Source organism: Stenella coeruleoalba (assembly GCF_951394435.1).
Source record: "Stenella coeruleoalba genome assembly, chromosome: 3".
In the NCBI taxonomy this organism is placed as follows: domain Eukaryota; kingdom Metazoa; phylum Chordata; class Mammalia; order Artiodactyla; family Delphinidae; genus Stenella; species Stenella coeruleoalba.
The window spans coordinates 93,892,033-93,909,978 of record NC_137148.1 but is presented as its reverse complement, the minus strand read 5'-3'; the positions used below and the strand labels follow the sequence as shown (position 1 = coordinate 93,909,978).

The 17,946-nt window shown below is 43.7% G+C and overlaps 1 protein-coding gene across 2 annotated transcripts in view; it reads left to right on the top strand.

The window, feature by feature from the left end:
* Positions 1 to 685: 685 nt before the first annotated feature.
* TRIM36 (tripartite motif containing 36) overlaps positions 686 to 17,946 on the top strand; it is a 53,356-nt gene continuing 36,095 nt past the window's right edge. The window contains exons 1-2 of one of the 2 annotated variants that reach the window (XM_079916021.1): positions 686 to 922; positions 12,341 to 12,575. In XM_079916021.1, coding sequence (XP_079772147.1) covers positions 860 to 922; positions 12,341 to 12,575 — 298 coding nt within the window. In that variant the 5' untranslated portion in view covers positions 686 to 859. Of the gene's footprint in view, positions 923 to 9,950; positions 10,257 to 12,340; positions 12,576 to 17,946 lie in introns of those variants that run through there. The other variant, XM_079916020.1, reaches the window with a different exon arrangement.

Here is a 17,946-nt window from a genome sequence, read left to right as displayed (position 1 = left end):
GAAAGTGAGTTAGTCGTAACTAGGAGTGAGAATGTCCAGGAATCTTGCTGGCAGGAATCTTTTTTTTTTTTAAATTAAAGGAAAGTTGAGTATCAAGAGGATATAGAGATACAATCGACCTTACACACTTAGAGTGTTTAAAATACAATCCTGGTATTTGTTCTCATCTCAGAAGCGCTGGCTTGGTCTTTGTTACCTATTGGATTTCAGGAAGGCTGACTTGAGATGCGGCGTTGCCGTTTCCTGGGCCCTCACTTATTTTTTTTCCGGCGCTGTCAGCCAGATCCTTTGTTGTGCCTGCTTTGCATTCATTCTCTCTGCCCTCGCACCTCCAGACAGTGGGGTGAGGATTTTTCCTGGTCCTTGCGTTGAGAACCCCAGACAGCCACCGTCTCAGCCATCGCATAAAGGACGGCTTTAACTATCCCGTGGGTGTCCGGGCTGGGGCGGCGCCACGCCGGGAGCAGACAAGCTTTTGTGTAGGTGTTTGTCTCCGCAGCCTTCCGACCCCTGGCAGGAGGCGCGGGCCGCGATCCCCGAGGAGGCGGGGCCTCCGCGCCCTGCTCCGCCCGGTGAGGATTTCACGGTCGCCACCGCCGCCGACGCCCTCGTTTGTTGCGTTACGTCGCCCTGCCCGGAGCTAAGAACGCCAGACGTGGCTGCCCAGGAGCCCTCTATGGCCTTCATCCCACCCAACCCCGCTTTTTGCTTTTTCCCCCCGCTTTCTCATTTTTCCTCGTTAACAGCACACAGGCGGGGCGCTTGGCAAAACTCAGACTAAAAACAGAGCAAGAGAGAGAAAAAGAACATATTCGATGCACCTGCCTGGTTCCTCTCGAGTTTGCGAAGGGTCGTAACCATGTCTGAGTCGGGGGACATAAGTGAATTTGGCTACATCATGGAATTGCTAGCCAGAGGCAAGGTAAGTGCCGGGGCGCGCGGAGCCGCGGACTGGGCCCCCACTCCAGGCACTACTCAGCCTGTGGCCCCCACTCCAGGCACTGCTCGGCTTGTGGCTGTAGTCGTCCCGGGCCCTTGAAGCCGCCGGGGAGGGCGGGGCTGGAGTCCCAGGTCAGCGCTCTCAGCCAGGGCGCCCCAGCAGCTGCAGAATGCAAAGTAGACGCTTTCTTTTTTTTTTTTTAATTGCGCGGCATTTCTGAAATGAGCCAAAAGGCACTTGGCCAGCTGGGCGACCGCGGGGGCTCTCGGGACAGCGAGGGTCAAGATCTCAGCCTGCGAAGATGGGGAGGAGGGTCGGGCATTGGCCAGGGGGCTCTCCTTGACGCACCCAGGGCTCCTAAGCGTGGTGACATCGAGTGGTTGACGTCGCCCGTCCAGGCGCGGAGCGCAGAGGGAGGGTCGGACCAGACGGTGGATAGGCGAGGAGGGTGGGATCGGGTTCAGCAAGCAGTCCGACCTTATGGCGGATAAATAGGAAAAGAACCCCCGTTCGCCAAGCCTTGGCGTTATCAGCACTCCTTCCAGGTCCCTGGCCGTTGTCCCAGGTCGGGAACATTTCAAACATCCTTCCTTTGGTGGGGAGGAAGAGATGTTAAGGCACCGGATTTCAGCCAGGCACCTGTCCCGGAGCCCTTTAGAAACCCAGGCTTGCGCTGTCGGTGACGCGTGGTGACCGCGCCCTCGGCCGGGCCGGGTGGCGCCGCGCCTAAGCTGAAAGCCTTGCGGGGAGGCGGGCTTCCGCGCTGCCTCAGAGAAAGTGCCTGGAGAGGCACCTAATTGGTTTACAGGCGGGAAGTGTCGGGAAATGCGAAGGCTGCGCGGTGCGCGGCCTGCCGGGATTCGCCTGTGGCTAGAAGGCGAGAAACGGCGTCTGCGTTTGTCTTCAGCACCTGGAGTTTCGAGAAAAGGTTGTGGCCCTGCGCACGGTCATCAGAAAGGATAAGGATGATCTGCAGCTCTGGTGCGAGCACCTGAAACATCAGTCTCATACCTCACTAACCCCAACTTTGTGGATGCTTCAGGCCAGACAGTCCCGCGGCTCCCGGGGCTGGGGAGCCGCTTAACGCCCTCCCAGACGAAAGCGTCCCGAGCGAACTGTGAGCCTCCCTGAATTCTCTCTCCTGTTCTGCAAACACGGAACACTCTTCCGAAACAGAATACTTATTAACGTTTCGAAGGTAGAGGCTGTGCTTCGGGCCACCCCTATCATTTACACCCCGGACCAGAAGTACAAATGGAGGACCCTGGTTCTACTTTTCTTCGAATCCTGGGGCTCCATCCTACAACTCGAGGAGCCTCCTGCACATGCATAGGGACATCCTGACCAGCATCTCCAAGCTCCTTGTCGCCCCAAACAGCTTCCCCTTGGCCACCAGCACCCTGCCCCTCCCCGCCCCGTCTGGGATGCGTACTACAGCCCTCTCTACCCTCTGGAGGACCGACCCTGGGGAAAGAAGTCCAGGAGGAGGTGCTGGCCCTGAGCGAGAAGGCTTGCCGCAAGAGGGCCAGAAACTGGCCCTCTAAAGCACACATCAGGACCCTGGTTGCCTAGGAACTCGGGGGGCGGGGGGTGGGGAGAAGGAAAGAGGACGCCTTCTGTTGATTGTAAAATAAATGTACCACTCTTGATGGGATCGGAATAGGATGATGGAGAGGTGAGTTTAGGCCCGTGGTGCTCAGACATTCTTCAGAGTAAGCCAGAATTGTATTGGTTGGTTAATAATACTTTCCTTCAATAGCAGGCAACACTTGATATACGGAGAGAATAGTTTTGAGGTGGGACCAGGGATCTGCAAGTTGACATCCCAGGTGATTAGGAAGCAGGCAGGTGAACTTCTCATGAATACTAAATGGGCGAGTAGGGCAGAACCATTAGTGAACCCTTAAAACTTCTTATAATTAAGTCAGGTGAACAAAAGCAAACCTCTCAGAATTAGCATTGTGTTTCACAATATGCTCACTGTAATGAAAAAACAGAACCCAAATAACCTTCTGGCTTCATCCACTGAATTTCTCTGCCTCGCTCTCCAGTAGGCGGACCCTCTTCACTAGGTTTCAGTAATGGGCCTGTAGCAAAAGCAGGAGCCGGAGGTCAGCTGACTTCCAAAGTTAGAGAGGCAGGTATCCCTGTGAAATCTCTGGAGTTGGGCAGTAGCCTCTCACAGTGAGATCTTAGGACAGTTCCTCCCTCTGCCTTTTATTTGGCGGGGTGGGGCGTGAGGGGTCAGGAGTAGCCTCCTAACCATGACAGTTCAAGCTTATTCTCTGCCCACTTTCCTCACAGCTCCGCCCCCTAACTCTATTTAAAACCCTGCTTATATATGTGATTATACAGGATTTGAACACCGAATACCTCGCTGAGTATTAGCCAAGGACTAGCAGACCTTTGACTTGCTTTATTTTCCTCTGAGAAGTTAGGTTCCACTTTGTAGCTCAAGTTGGTAAGGTGAAAAATAATGTGAAACTGATCTAATTATGCCAAGTTCATGGAGTTAAAAAAAAAAAAAAAAAGAGCAGAGGCTCTTGTCTTCCTAACCCCCTGCCCTTTCCTTCCCTTCCTTCAAAGTTGAGACCAGTGGGTTGACCATCATCCTAATTTCTTTCACTTGTCTCTGATGGCTTTAAAATTTTACAACGTTTAATACATGCTCATTGCAAAATATTCAAACTTTACAGAAAATTTTATGAGTAAAAGGTGGAACTTCACTCCCACCTCCAATCCACTGCATCTCCCAGGGGCAGCAGTTTGCTGTGTGTCTATTTCAAATTAAATTAGCTTACTGTTGTGTTCTTGAATGTGGGAGGTGAGCCTTTCATCTTAGAGTAACATAAAACCCACATGACAAAGTTGATCATCTAGTTTTACTCTATTGTGATGATGACTTTAATATTTAAAGTACACAGTGATCTCTACCATTGTAGTCTTTCTGTTCATCAAACAATACCCTATGAGTATGGTTAATACCTATGATAATTCTCAAGAGGTTTAAAAATCAATGTAAATGGACTTGCTTATATTTCACTATCACAGAAATACAGAAATTTGTACCATTTCTGGAAGCTGCTTTCTGAGGTTTTGTTTTTTTGTTTTGTTTTGGTTTTTCTTTTGTAACTCATCTGTTTGGGCTAAAAGAGAGCTTTCCAACTCTGTGGTCAATATCTAGGATTACACAAAGCAGTATTTTCAAACTGTTTTGGTCTCTAGAAAGATTTACCTTATTAATTTTTTATCATCTTCGTACACTTCTTTTCTTCACACTGTCACACACTTTTCTAGAATCATATAATGAAGATTTGATGACAAGGAACATAGAAGAATTTAAATTCAGTATGCTTCTTTATTTAGCATTTAAACATACTTATATTTATGTATTCACAGCCAGAAAGCACTTCTTGTGTCCCACAGTTCAATAATTACTGTTCAGGTACATCCAAGGAGTACAATAGTTTGAGCAAAATAAAGAGGCTTTGGAAAGCTTACATTTAATTTTAATCGAGAAACAGGTGATGATTCCATTACTTGGTGAATTATTACTTTTAACTTTGAATATCTTTGAGGCACAAAAGATTCAAGAACTTTTATAAACACAAAATTTGCTTTCAAGAAGATGCTTATACTCTGAAAGAATTACGTTTAGAAAATCCTCACATCTCGACTAATGTAAAGTCTTAAACATCTCCTGAGACCAAAACAAACATACCACCAAATGATCTGTTTCAGAAGGCTCAATAGATAGTTGCTCACACAACTGAATCTAAACTGGGTGATAATACTAAGGTTGTGCACACTGCAAAGTATCCTTTAAAATATTTTTTTATATCTTGGGGTTGGGTAAAGTGTGTGTGTTGTGGGGAGGAGGAAAGCTGAAGAGATTTAGATGATAGCAGGATAACTTGAACATAGCTAATTTTATAAATATCAGAATTTTCCTCTGATGTTTTTACTACATTACTCGAAAGATAATTTGGGGGGGGAAAAACTATCTCTGAAACTGCTTTGTCAAAGAATGTTTAAATCATATTTTCTATTAAATTGAAATTGCATGTTAGACACTCCTGTGGGCCTGAGTAGGGATGCTAGAGTGACACCCAGGTTTGAATCTTGGCTCTTGGTATCTAGCCATGTGACCTTGAGGGTATTACTTAATCTCCGAATAGAGGTGGAGAGGACTTGTGACTGTTACATGTCCCCTCTGAAGGGAATTATACCTATTTCACAGGGTTATTGCGGGGATTAAATGAATATTCTGTGCAAAGTTCCTAATACTGTTATTGGCACATAGTAGGCCTTCAGTAAGTAAAGCTATTACATCTAGCTACTTCGACAACAGGGTTGGGTCTTGAGACCCCTTATATGCAAACTATGATCATTAACAATGGGAGGTAGAGATGCCAGATAAAATACAGAATGTAGAGTTAAATTTGAATTTCAGTTAAACAACAGATTTTTTAATGTAAGTATATCCCATTCAATATTTGGGACATATACTAAACAAGTTCATTATGTATCTGAAATTCAAATTTAACAGGATGTCCTGTGTTTTTATTTGCTAAACCTAGCAACCCTAAGTGTAGGAATAATAAGATGTGGTCAAAGGGGACCTGCTAACAACCTCTGAATATTATCGAGATTGTTCACACCCCAAGTTGGCTAAGGGACCCCTTTGCCCACCAGTTATGCAGCCAATACACTCCTGCCTTTAATGGGGAAGTGTCTGCCAGAGCAGCACTGTACCTCTCATCAACTCTCAAATCGCTGGTCTGGTGCTACCAGGTAGCAGATAAATGCCTCCTGGATTTTCTCTTAAACAAACAAAAGCTTGAAATGGATGGGAAGATAAGGCTTACAAAACATCAAACATGAGTGTACGAAATGAGAGCATCCTAATCGTGTTAAACTGAGCGGTAAGACTCTAAGTGCTAGAGGAGCTCAGAGTAAAGGGAGCTGATCAATGAGAACTAGACTAATGAGGATGCAGGCTCTAGATTTGCACCTTGAAAGATGAGCTCGAGTTGGCTCGGCAAGGGAAATCCGAACTTCCTGGCTTGCTGGACTCCTCTCCCCTGAGGTTGTTCCCACAGAAACACTTTATGACAGGTAAGCTTGGCTTGTCAGATGCTTGGGTCAATAATTGGTAAATGTCATTTGTCGTGCCTTCACCTGTAACCTCCCGATACCCAGCAGCTTAGACAGTGCATGTGGCAGTCCACTGTGAAACCCTGTGATTGACTTCATTAATTGACTTCATTGCCACCTTCTTTACTTCCCCTAAGTCCAGGGGCTCTCTTAATTGAAAACCCAGGTTGTTTCCACCAGGAGGCAAGGTTTAGAAGTATGCTGGCCATGGGACCTTGTTGCTTGTTCTTGTTCAGGATATACTAACAGAACGGTACCCTGGCTGTTTGACCTCTGACCAAACAGATTAAGAGCCTCACAGCACTGACTCAAATATGCACCAGGGTCATTAGGACCTGACTTGGCCAGGAATTTAAGCTCTTGTTGGGTATTAGGAGTCAGTGTGGAAAGAGAGCAAGTCAGTTTAGTGAATAGTGTAGAAACTAAAGGGTATCAGGTTTATATTTTAAGTGTGAGGTAATGAACATTTATTGAACGTCTGTTTTACCAGACCTGAATAGTGTATGTGTGTGTGTGTGTTTCGGGAGTGGTGGTTGATGGCAGGTGAAGGAGGAGAAATTGACCTTTGGACTTCATGAAGCAGATAGATTTGAGACAGCTCACACCCTCGTGATAGAAGAGCAATTACACAACGCCACCAAGCACAAGATATCATAATATAGGCAGGAGTATTGAAGGTCTGTAGACTGGAGGTGGTGATAGATGTGGAATAGGCTTCCTTGTGTTGAATTTTGACCCATGTTTTAAAAGAAACTACTGGAAAAGAAAGTGCTAGGATACTCCAAACTGGGGAGGGGCAGGCACCAAGGGATGGTGTATGCAGTACAATCTGGGAGAATAATGATTTAAAGAACAAAACACATCTTTCATGTCATTCCTACATAAACACCTTCAAATGTCTACAGAGAAGAAGCATGGTAATTCTAGGCCCTCCATACTATACTAGATTCATTTTGAGTTGTTGTAAGAGGATTTGAAGGCTGTCAGAGAGAGGTACAGGGAAAGGAAAGAGAAGAATTTAAAAAAAAAAAAAAAACCCCAAACCACACAGGATTTTAAGTTGAGGAACTGGGAAGGCTCTTGGTATCTTTGATAACTGGGAGGCTGAGATGGATGGATGTTGAGAGAAAGTGATGAGATGCCCCAAAGCATGGCAGCCAAGGGGGGAGAAATGACTAGGCAAATGGGAGAGTGGTCATTTAGACTGCTGGTTTTCATATTTGCTATCTTCTTACCAATATTCCCCCTCCCCCGTTTTGCTTTTAAAAGTATATGGGTTAAATAGTTTAAATAAATATGGATTTAAAAGTTTATGGATTAAGTTACATTAAAAAGTTTCTAGAAGTAAAACATACACATATTATAAAGTGCAAATAATACAATACAATGTGGATGGAAAGTGTCTTCCGCACCTGACTCCATCCCCTTACTTCTCCACAACACTGTTACCAATTTTTGTGCTCCATTTCGGACTTACTTTTATTTACTTATTTGCCTATGTAAGCAATATGCCTGCCTGTCTCACCTTTTTTTTTTTCCCAAAGTGGCAACATACAGAATCCATATGGTTTTATATTTGTTTTACACTATTTTAGAAATCCTTTTCATGGCATGGATGTACATTATGGGTAGTTGATATTTAATTTCTATGAAGTCCCCCTGAGATCTTTGTACATGTTTTTGTGCACAATGCAAGTCTTTCAGTGGGAAAGTTATTAGAAGTGGAATTGCTTAAAAGGAGAAACACTGAAATTTTTTGATAGGTTTTACAAAATTTCCCTTCAAATAAGCTGGACCAATCTACACTGTTACAAAAAAGTTTGAAAGTGTCTAGTTTCCCACATTCTTACCAAGTGTATTAACATATTTTTTGAACTTTGAGAATCAGGTGGAAAATAACTCATTGTCATTTGATTTGCATAATGGAAGGGCTTTCAAATTTATTTTCAGCCAAGTATTGTCTATACAGTTTTTTCTTTAGTTCATGTTAATGAAACCTTCTAATCTCTTTTACTCTGTACTTTCGTTAGTTTTGGACCAAAGCACTATTCAAGTGTGCTGATGTGAGATTACAGCCAAAGGGGTATTGTTGAACCCAAAGACCAGAATTAAAGACAGAAACCGACTTATAATGCTTTTTAATGGTCGAGCCTTTTAAAATCTATATGGGAACATGGTGTAGGACATCATACAGGTAACTAAATTACACACGCATTTTGTTATCTTCCTCAGTTCCCTTCTGATTAGGACGCTTCAGAACCTGTGGGGAGGAAGCAGCCTCAACTCCAGCATGTTCGGCCACGCAGCGGGCATTAATCTGGATCAGAATAGTCCAGTCATTACTTGGCAAGGTGTTCATCCTCTCTGCACCTCATCTGTAAATTGAGGGTATTCCATTAAAGACAATTGCTACGGTCCCTTGCTGTTCTTAGTTCTGCACTGCCACAGCGTTATTTAATTGTCGGCTGGAGAAGAGGCTATTACTGCTGACAGTGCTGTGGGAAGACGGCGGAACTTGCCACAGACAGAGACTTGTCCCAAATGGGAAATAAAAGTGGGAAGCGTGTCAAAACCTAAACGGGATGCCGCGCTACAGCTCTGTGGTCCCTTCGCCCAGCTGCTTAGAGCTCCTGTTTTCTCAGTCTATACATGAGATGGAATTATTTAGCCAGTTGGGAGGGCGGTGGCGTGATCTAACAATACGGTTTCCAACAACCCCACGTTAATGTGTTTTCGGTTTGCCTTGAAAACTGGAAGAAACGCGCTTGAACCGCAGCAGGTGAACTTTATGCGGCTAGTCTCCGACCTGGAAAAACGGTGCCTGAACACAGGGCGGGCGCCCACCGCCTGGGTGCGTGGGTGCCGGAGCCGTTAAAGACCAACCAGCTGTCCCGATTTCCCCACACCCTCCGTGCCCGGGGGTGGGAACCGCGCGGCGGCGGCGGCGGCGGCGGCGGCGGCGGCGGCGGGACGCACACTCTAGGCGGGGCAGGGAGCTGCCGCCTCTAATTCCCGGCCAGTACCCGGGAGACGGACCTCTATGCTGCGGCTTGTCCCCGCGCCACTTGGCAAGAACGTGCCGTGCGTGGCAGCGCGGCGCCCTGCTGTGTAAAAGCAGAAGCAGAAAACGAGTGGTTGGTGACCAGTCAGGGAATGTGAAGTTCACGCTACGAATCGGGCCGGAAGAGAAGGAGGAGAGCGGGGCGGGGACAGGGACCCTCTAGGGGAAACCCCCGGCCCCCGTTGGGGCGGGGTGAGCTGGGTCTCGCCCTGGTCGCCTCCCCCGCGCGCGACTCTGTGTGCCGGGTGCGACGGCACGGGAAGGCGGCCTGGGCCAGCCCTCTCCCTGCCGCCCCGGCTAGAGTCAGGAAATGGAGCTTGTCTCTGAATGCTTAGTCCGCGCTTTAACAAAGCGCACGGAAAGAAAAATGAAGAGCAGAGGGTCGGCGCGGAGCAATGGCCAGGGCAGTAGTCCGGGGCAGCACCGCCGGACCGCTCCACCGCGGCCCGCTCCACTGCGGCCCCGCCCCGGCTCGGCCCTAGGCCTCCACCGCCCCTTCCCCGCCCTCACTTCCGACCCTCCGAGACTTCCTACCCGGCAGGGGGCGAAGGTGGCGGCCCGGGCGGCAGTGAGGAGGGGCGGGGAAGGGGCAGCTGCGGTGGCTGAGCGAGCTGGAACCCCGCCGACTGCCACACCCCCGCCCACTGCTCCGCCGCCGGGCCTTCCACCCGCCCGCCCGCGGCCCCTCCTCCTTTGTGCGGTGGGCGCTGTTGCTCGGGCGACGGCCCCGCCCCGCCCCGGCCCCGCCCTCCACGGACCCCGGCCCTGGTCTCCGCGTGGCTGCCCGCCCAGCCGCAGGCCGCAGGAGCCGTCGCTGCAGCCGGCTGCGGGGCGGGATTCACGGAGCCACCGTAGGGAGCAAAGCTCGTCTCTCCGCGTCTTTGCTTTCGCCCGCCTTGACCTCCTCCTCGCCGCGTCGGTCCGCTGGTCGGGTCCGGCTGACCAGCTCGCCCTCCGGCTCCGAACCGAGGCTCCAAGGCCGCCACAGGGACCCGCTCACCAGACCCAGCCAGGGGCCGCCCGTCTGCCTGTTTGGATCCTGCCTTTGATGACACCTGGCAAAAGGCTACCATGGAGGGGGATGGTTCAGACTCGCTGGTGAGTGGGGGAGAGGGACGGCAGCCTAAACGCCTCGGTGGCGGCGCGCCGGGTCCCCTGGGTCTCTCTTTCCCCTCTGCCCTGAGCCGTGAGGGACCCTCTCCCCCCGGAGGAGCGAGGGCGGGCGTGTGGTGGCCCCGCTTCCTCTTCGCCTTTCCCGCCCCGGGCAGGGTTTCGCAACCCGGGGCGCCCCCTTTCTGCCCCTCAGTGGGACGGTCGGACTCGGGGTCACCGGGGCCCGGAAGAGTGTGCCACTCCTGTGCGGTGATGGCTCACCTGAGAACCTCGGGGAGTTTGGGCGGGGCTCTTTAATGGTATTCAGATTGTAGAATTAATTCGCTTTAGGGAGTCGGGTGCCCGTCGCGGCCCGGGGCGCGTGTCCCGCGCGTGTCCCGCCTTCCTTTGTCTGGGAGCGCGGTGGCGGCGGCTCTCGAGTCCCCCTCGGACCCTCGCGGGCCTGGCCCGCAGTCGCCGCGAGCAGTGGCTCCTCCCCGCCTTTGCCTGCTCGCGGGAGGCGGGCTTACTGCAGCAGCTGTCGGGGTACAAGTGTTTTTGTTTCAAGGGGTCGGATATGCAATTCTTTCCAACTTGCTAGTTTCCCGTCGAACCTCATTTATTTTGAAATAGCTTAACTGGGGGAGTCAGCACATCACATTTCTCTTAATCAGGTTGTTTCCTCTCAATGAGTGTAAAATGAGCACTAAATTTTTCTTTTGCGTAAGAATTGCTTTATATCCATCGTGATTAGCAAGCTTATGCACTGCTCTGTGTACAAGAAAAGTGGAAATGATTTTAGATCTTTCAGTGGGAAGTACACCTCTCATAAAATGGGGCGTGAGAGCCTGTTCTGAACATTCAGGACAATAATTTCCTTTTGAATCAGATGTCAAATTCTTTACGAAATGAGAGAGGATGTGAATATTCTGTATTGTTTGATGTGAATTGTGAGGTGTGGATATCCTCCAAATTTACTAAAACTATGATGTGATGTGGGCTTTTTTTAAACATTGTGAGATGCATCAAGAAACGCTGCATCACAAGACCCATTGACAGTGATAAAGCCAGTTGGCCTAAGTGCTATTGTCAGGGATTATTAAAGCACTTGGTGTCATTTTAAGGGGAATACTCACATGCATTTTTATGTAACTAAAACAAGTGAATTAATTCAGTTTTAATTTTCTCTGTGACTGTACAGGGTTATGAGTACTTTAAAATTCTACCATCATTAAAATTGCAGGTATGCTAAATATAGATTCATAGCACCTGAAGTTTGGGATCCGTGGGGAAAAACTACACAGGCAAAGAATGGGAAAACTGGTATGAGGTCATTAGACCTTTTTAGTTGTGATGAGTCTAAATGTTTCTCACTGAAAATATTGCAAGCCTGTAGTATCGAGAGAGCATTTTTAATGGTTCCTTCTAATCCCCTATACCCTTTTAGTATTCATAAAGTGCTTTTAAGATAACTGCTTTGATATGCAGCCTGAGAAACTCTTACCTACATTACAGTTGCAGCATGTGGAAAATGGTCACATTTAATGTAGAGAGTTGCAGATAATTCAGCTTGTAAATAGATTTCAAGTAGAGTTCCATGAACATAATGGCTAACCCAGTTTTTACCAGCTCTTGTTACTTGCCAGTTACAGAGCTAATGTGCTAAATAGGAATAATCCTACTCTTAGTGCTATATACTTAATTTTTATTGAAGTCCTAAGGATTCCTTTCAATGAAAGGATTTCATTGAAGTCCTAAATCAGTTAATTAATAATGATTTAATAACTTAATAATTGTTGATGAAATATTATGGTCCCCTAATACTTTATGCTAATTTTTCTCATACTTCAGGTTTTCTCTTTTTTTTTTTCTTTAACCATTTCATGCCCCTTCACCTCTAGGCAATGGATAATGAGGGGGACATAATTAATGGTATAGACTTTCATAGCCAAAACGAAACTTCAGACTTTAAAAAAATCTGTTTAATTCTTTTTTGAAAGGTTAACACATGTACTTATACAAGAGGTATAAGCATGTTAATGTATTTACACTAAAAGCCTTTGATTCTGATTTCTTTTTCTCAACTTAAGGTTACCATTAAGAATATTGAAAGAGAGCTCATTTGCCCGGCATGCAAGGAGCTGTTTACCCACCCGTTGATTCTCCCTTGTCAACATAGTATCTGTCATAAATGTGTAAAAGAACTCTTACTGATGCTTGATGATTCATTCAATGACGTGGGATCAGACAACTCCAATCAGAGCAGTCCTCGACTTCGGCTTCCCTCCCCTAGCATGGATAAAATTGACAGAATTAGCAGACCAGGTATGTGGTAGAACCTGGGGTGGTGAAGTTTGGTTATATGTTCAGTGATAATTGTGGAAGGGAAATTATTTTCGTTGTTTTGGGGGTTAATCATTCCAGGTGAATAAATTAAAACTATAGTTAGAAAAGAATCCCTCTCTCTTTTAAAATGAACTTTTAAAACGTCAAAATGAACTTTTATTGTCTTTTGGTATGCATTTAAAATGGATATTGGATATTGAACACGAATTTTGTATTGAACCCATTATTAACTGTGTCTGTATTTTAGGGGGTGTTCTGACCCTGTGAAGTCCTTTATATGAGGAATGAAATAATGGACCACTGAAGTACTTACTAGGGAACCATCTATGTGTGGTAATAGGTAAATAAATATGCAGAATTAAGGGATGAGACTACATAATGCCCAGTTCTAGAAGACTTTTTAGAGGAATGTTATTTGGTATCATTTTATTCCATTTTATTCTTCAGCCATTTTTTAATCCAAATTTTAAAGTAAGGATTTTGAACATCAGCTAAACAGTAGTGGAATTCTGTAGTAGTGTGTAGAAGTAGATCTAATTAGATGTATAGCACATGTACTATACCATTATTTATTTATTTTTTAAAATAAATTTATTTTTAAAAATTATTTATTTTTAAAAATAAAGTTATTTACTTTTGGCTGCGTTGGGTCTTCATTGCTGCGTGTGGGCTTTCTCTAGTTGCGGTGAGCGGGGGCTACTCTTCATTACAGTGCATGAGCTTCTCATTGTGGTGGCTTCTCATTGTGGAGCTTGGGCTCTAGGCGCACGGACTTCAGTAGTTATGGTGCGCAAGCTCAGTAGTTGTGGCGCATGGGCTTAGTTGCTTCTGTGGCATGTGAGATCTTCCCAGACCAGGGCTTGAACCTGTGTCCCCTGCATTGGCAGGTGGATTCTTAACTACTGCGGCGCCAGGGAAGTCCTATACCATTATTATATAGCCGGTGTTTAAATTTTTTCCTATAGGGATGGTGTTTCTTTCTTCTGAACATCTATTGCAGGATTAATGTAGATCAAAATTAATTTAAAATCATTGGAAACAGGGCCACTGGGAAGTTAAGGGCCAAAATCGGCAGTAAGGGTCAAGGGGAGGTAGAGGTTTGGGTAGAAATACCACAGCATCATGTTCAGCACTTCCTTCCTATGGAGGAGAGTCCTCGAGCGGCCATGAGCACCAGACTTCAGGGCTTCAGCTCTGCCCAGTTTGGGCTTTGAGGTTTTCAGTTTAATCCTTTTGTCCACTCTGTCCATTTCTCCCTCTTTAGTATAGGAGTAACTTTTTAATATTGTAAAAAACAACCTTTTTTTAAAATCAGAAAAGAATCTTTTTCTCCTCATTTGCATTTTAGAGAATGCCATCTTTTTTGGTCCATGCTGTGATATGGAGTCTCCTTGGGCAATATTTGTGTCTATGTGCTCCATCAGGGAGTGTATAAGAGGAGATTTGTTCTAAGAGTGGTATTATGATATTTTAAAAACATGAATTTTTTTAAAATGGTAATCACCAATTCCTTGGAGGATATTTTACACACATAAAAATTATATGTATATACAAAAAAGGGAGCATTAGGTAACGATGGGAGTGCAGGATGTATGAGGTTGGAGAGGGTTATGCTCTTTGTGAAGTCATCACTTTTATGTTTTCGTCCCTGTTAGGAAACTGGCATACTGAGGAGGGGAGGAAAGACAGTGATAGCTTAAAATCATTCTACCAGATAAAAATTCATATCCTGTTGCTAGATCCTCATTGGATAATTAGGGACCCTGGCTTGATTGACCAAGAAGATTCACTTATTGTATATTAATATTCAGCACAGACCATTAAATAAAATTGTAGTTAAATACTAGTATTTCTGCTGATCATTAGATTGAGCTCACATGTGTATTTCATGAAATTCTGTGTTTTATATAGGCTTTGAATCTTAAGATTTGGTTTTTATGTGATTGATATAAAGTATGAATGAAATATAGATGAAAAATAGTTAACCGTTTCTGTTTTCAGGAACTTAACTAGCACAGTAGTTGGTAGATGTTTAATAAATATGTGTTGAGTGGATGTTGAATGACAAACATTTGCTATAAGATTTGTACAGAGCATGCCATGATGGCTTATATTTATCGATGATGGCATTTTTCCAGAACAAGAGATCAAAACTAGATTTACCGAGATGTTCCTCCCTCTTCTTTAGGAAGAACCCTGTTAAGCTGTATTATGTCCTCATGGGGGGCAAGTTAGAAAGCTTCTCTGTGGAGATCAATTATAGGAAATAAGAATATTTGGTGAAGGGATGACTGCAGAATATGATGGCTGCCTTGTGGAAGAGTAGTAGTACTCTGGGTATATTCACAGCAAAAATTCCAGATCTGTCCAGTACACTAGCCACATGTGGCTGTTGAGTGCTTGAAACACATTAGTCTGAATTGAGATATGCACTTGTACCTCTTAGAGTGAAAAAATGAATATAACATACCTCTAATACTTTTATATTACATTTTGAAATGAGAGTTTTTGGATATATTGGGTTAAATATGTATTACTAAAATTAATTTCACTTGTTTATTTTTTGTGGCTACTGGAAACTGTAAAATGACATATGTGGCTTACACTTTCACACATATTCCTTTCAAATAGCATTGCATGGGTCATTTGACAGATTTTAAAATAAAAGCATGCCTTGAAAGGAGAGTAAGATTTGTGTGTATAACACTAGCATGTTAAATTGTGTAAAAATAAAAGAGCTATATAAGTGTTCATTTTTGGTCATATATATGCAAGCTTTTCTCCCATTCTGTATTACCTGTTGTCATTAAGATACAATCATTGGTAGTAATGTTTATTTACTGTGTTGATTTAGATCACTTAAAAAAAACCAGAAAAGAGCTGCTTGATTTTTACTTTATATATTCAACAGTTTTCAGAAGTGTGATTGTTTAAAAATACAAATCTATAGGATAAAGTATAGGTCTCTTAAGTGATGCACCAACAGTGATTAATTCTGAACCGTGATAGGATAAGCTTGATGACTGTTTTACATTGGTGGCTTTATATAAATACCATGCGTACCAGGAAAGACATTTTTTTTTTACTGTTAATTCAGTAATTGTATTATGTGTAGGACACAGTTACTGCTTTATCTTTTGTTAACATGTTGTGAATCTTCTCTTTGAAATTAAATTCTAAATCCAGCTTTCTGTTCATTGTTCACAGCATCACAACGGAGATCTTTGGGGTGGAGAGGTAGAAAATGCTTTATTGCTTGTGTGGCCGCAGGCAGTATAGTGTTAGATTTAAATTAAATAACTTTATATAGATAAAGTTTTTTTTAAAATAAATATCAGTGGTCAAGTCTTCAAAATCATGTAGAAAGTGAACAAATTTGGCTGACATGACTTAAAGGTCAACAGGACTAAAATTCCAAACAATTTCTGATGTTTTTAAATGGAGCTCTGATTATTAGTGCTTGCATTTTGCCATGTATACACACACACACACACACACACACACACACACACACACACACACATCCATTATGGGATATTTTTAAAGAAAATGACATCCCCTTGTTTTTTTTTAATGTTACCTTAAAAATGCTTTACATTTACTTAGTGGAACAAAGCTTACGTTGACAGCCATATTACCCTTCGGGAGGTTAAATAAGCCAGTACTTTCTTCTGTATTTAAAAATTTGCTTAAAGGTATTGATAATTTTTGTAGTTAATACCATAATCTTTGCTTGTTTGTGCGTATGGTGTATTTTTTGTTTTTATTTTAAGGTATTTGGGTTCAGAGTTTTAACACTCAGGTCTCACTTGTGGGTAAATAACGTACATTGCTTTTGTGTGAAAGGTGGGCCAACCCATTTTATTAAAATAATTTTTTTTTTTTTACTCCAGTTGACCTTTAAAGTAAAATTGGCTACTTTTTTTCAGGAATGCTGGTGATACCTTAAATTTTAGTGGAGAAAATAAACACCTGAAATGTATCCCTTTTCTGGTTTCCTCACCTGCTTCTACATGCCTCGATTTTAAAATCTTACAGCCACTTCTAGAAGCCACGTGTAATCCATTCTCTTACAGGCTTTAGTGAGTCCCTGAGAATTTTAAGTGTTGAAAGTTAATAATTAGGAGGAAAGATAGGAACAGTTTGCTTAAAAAATTACCTTGTTACCTACTTTTGCTTCAGAGGGTAGTCGAGAAAAAGTTTTTGCAGTTTGAAAATGCTAATACTCAAAGGGTAAATGTAACGCATAGGCATCAGATGGTCAGAATGTGGAAGCATTAAGGTGGAAGCATAAGGCATCAGTCCAATGCACAACACCAGGAAGCCCAACGTGAGTGTCCAGCATGAGGAGAAATAGTCTACTTAACGTGTCCAGGTGTTAACAGTGGGGAAGTTGTTTGCAGCCAGGATATGGGAGAAGATGCAGCTGGCACAGGTTTGGAACCTGTTATGAATTGACTCTCTTTGTTTTGAAATACTTTATTATTCTCTTTGATCATTTAAACGGTAAAACATATGATGGAAAGCTGACTTTTGGGGGGGGATTTGCTATAAACGAGTTTGAAATTTTTATTGCGTCTTCATTTTATAATTGTGTCATGGTTTATGCTTAACTAGTTTAATCTGTCGTTGAAGTTAAAGGTATGGGGTAAAGAATTGATTCTGTGAGGTGGCAGTGTTCAGATAATTAGCAAATATTATTGACCCCGCAAATGGAGTTTGACATAGAAAATTGCATTGCTTGGCCTATATTGCTTCTTTACCTTTCCAAGACATCATTACTTTTTTTCCCCATTATATCATGCTACTGGGTAGTACTGTCCCATAGACCTTTCTATAATTATAGAAATGTTTGACCATGCACCATACAAGATGGTAGCCACTAGCCATATGTGGCTCTTGAGAATTTTAAATGTGGGTACTACAACTAAGGAAATGAATTTTAAATTAAATTTTAATTAAATTTAAATAGCCACATTTGGCTAATGTTTACTATATTAGCAGAGTTATAGAGAAATGTTGATTCTGTTATGTTTTTTTCTTAGTTCTACCATCTTGATTTTTTTCCATCAGGTTCACTTCCCAGAATATCCTTAGATCTGTCCTGTTTTCTTTATTGCCCTGAATATATATTCTATTGATTGTTTTTATGAAAACAATGGTAGAAGTTAAGACAGATGAAATAAAAGTTCTTTAGCAGATATATTGATTTAGTATTTTGTCTGATATAAGAAGTTCAGTGTGATGCTTTATACCTTGTTTTTTTTATTATAAAAACAAAAGAGGTTTACAGAAAAGGGATAAAACTTTTTTTCTAAAATTTCTGAACATGAGGCCAAAATCTGGGTGT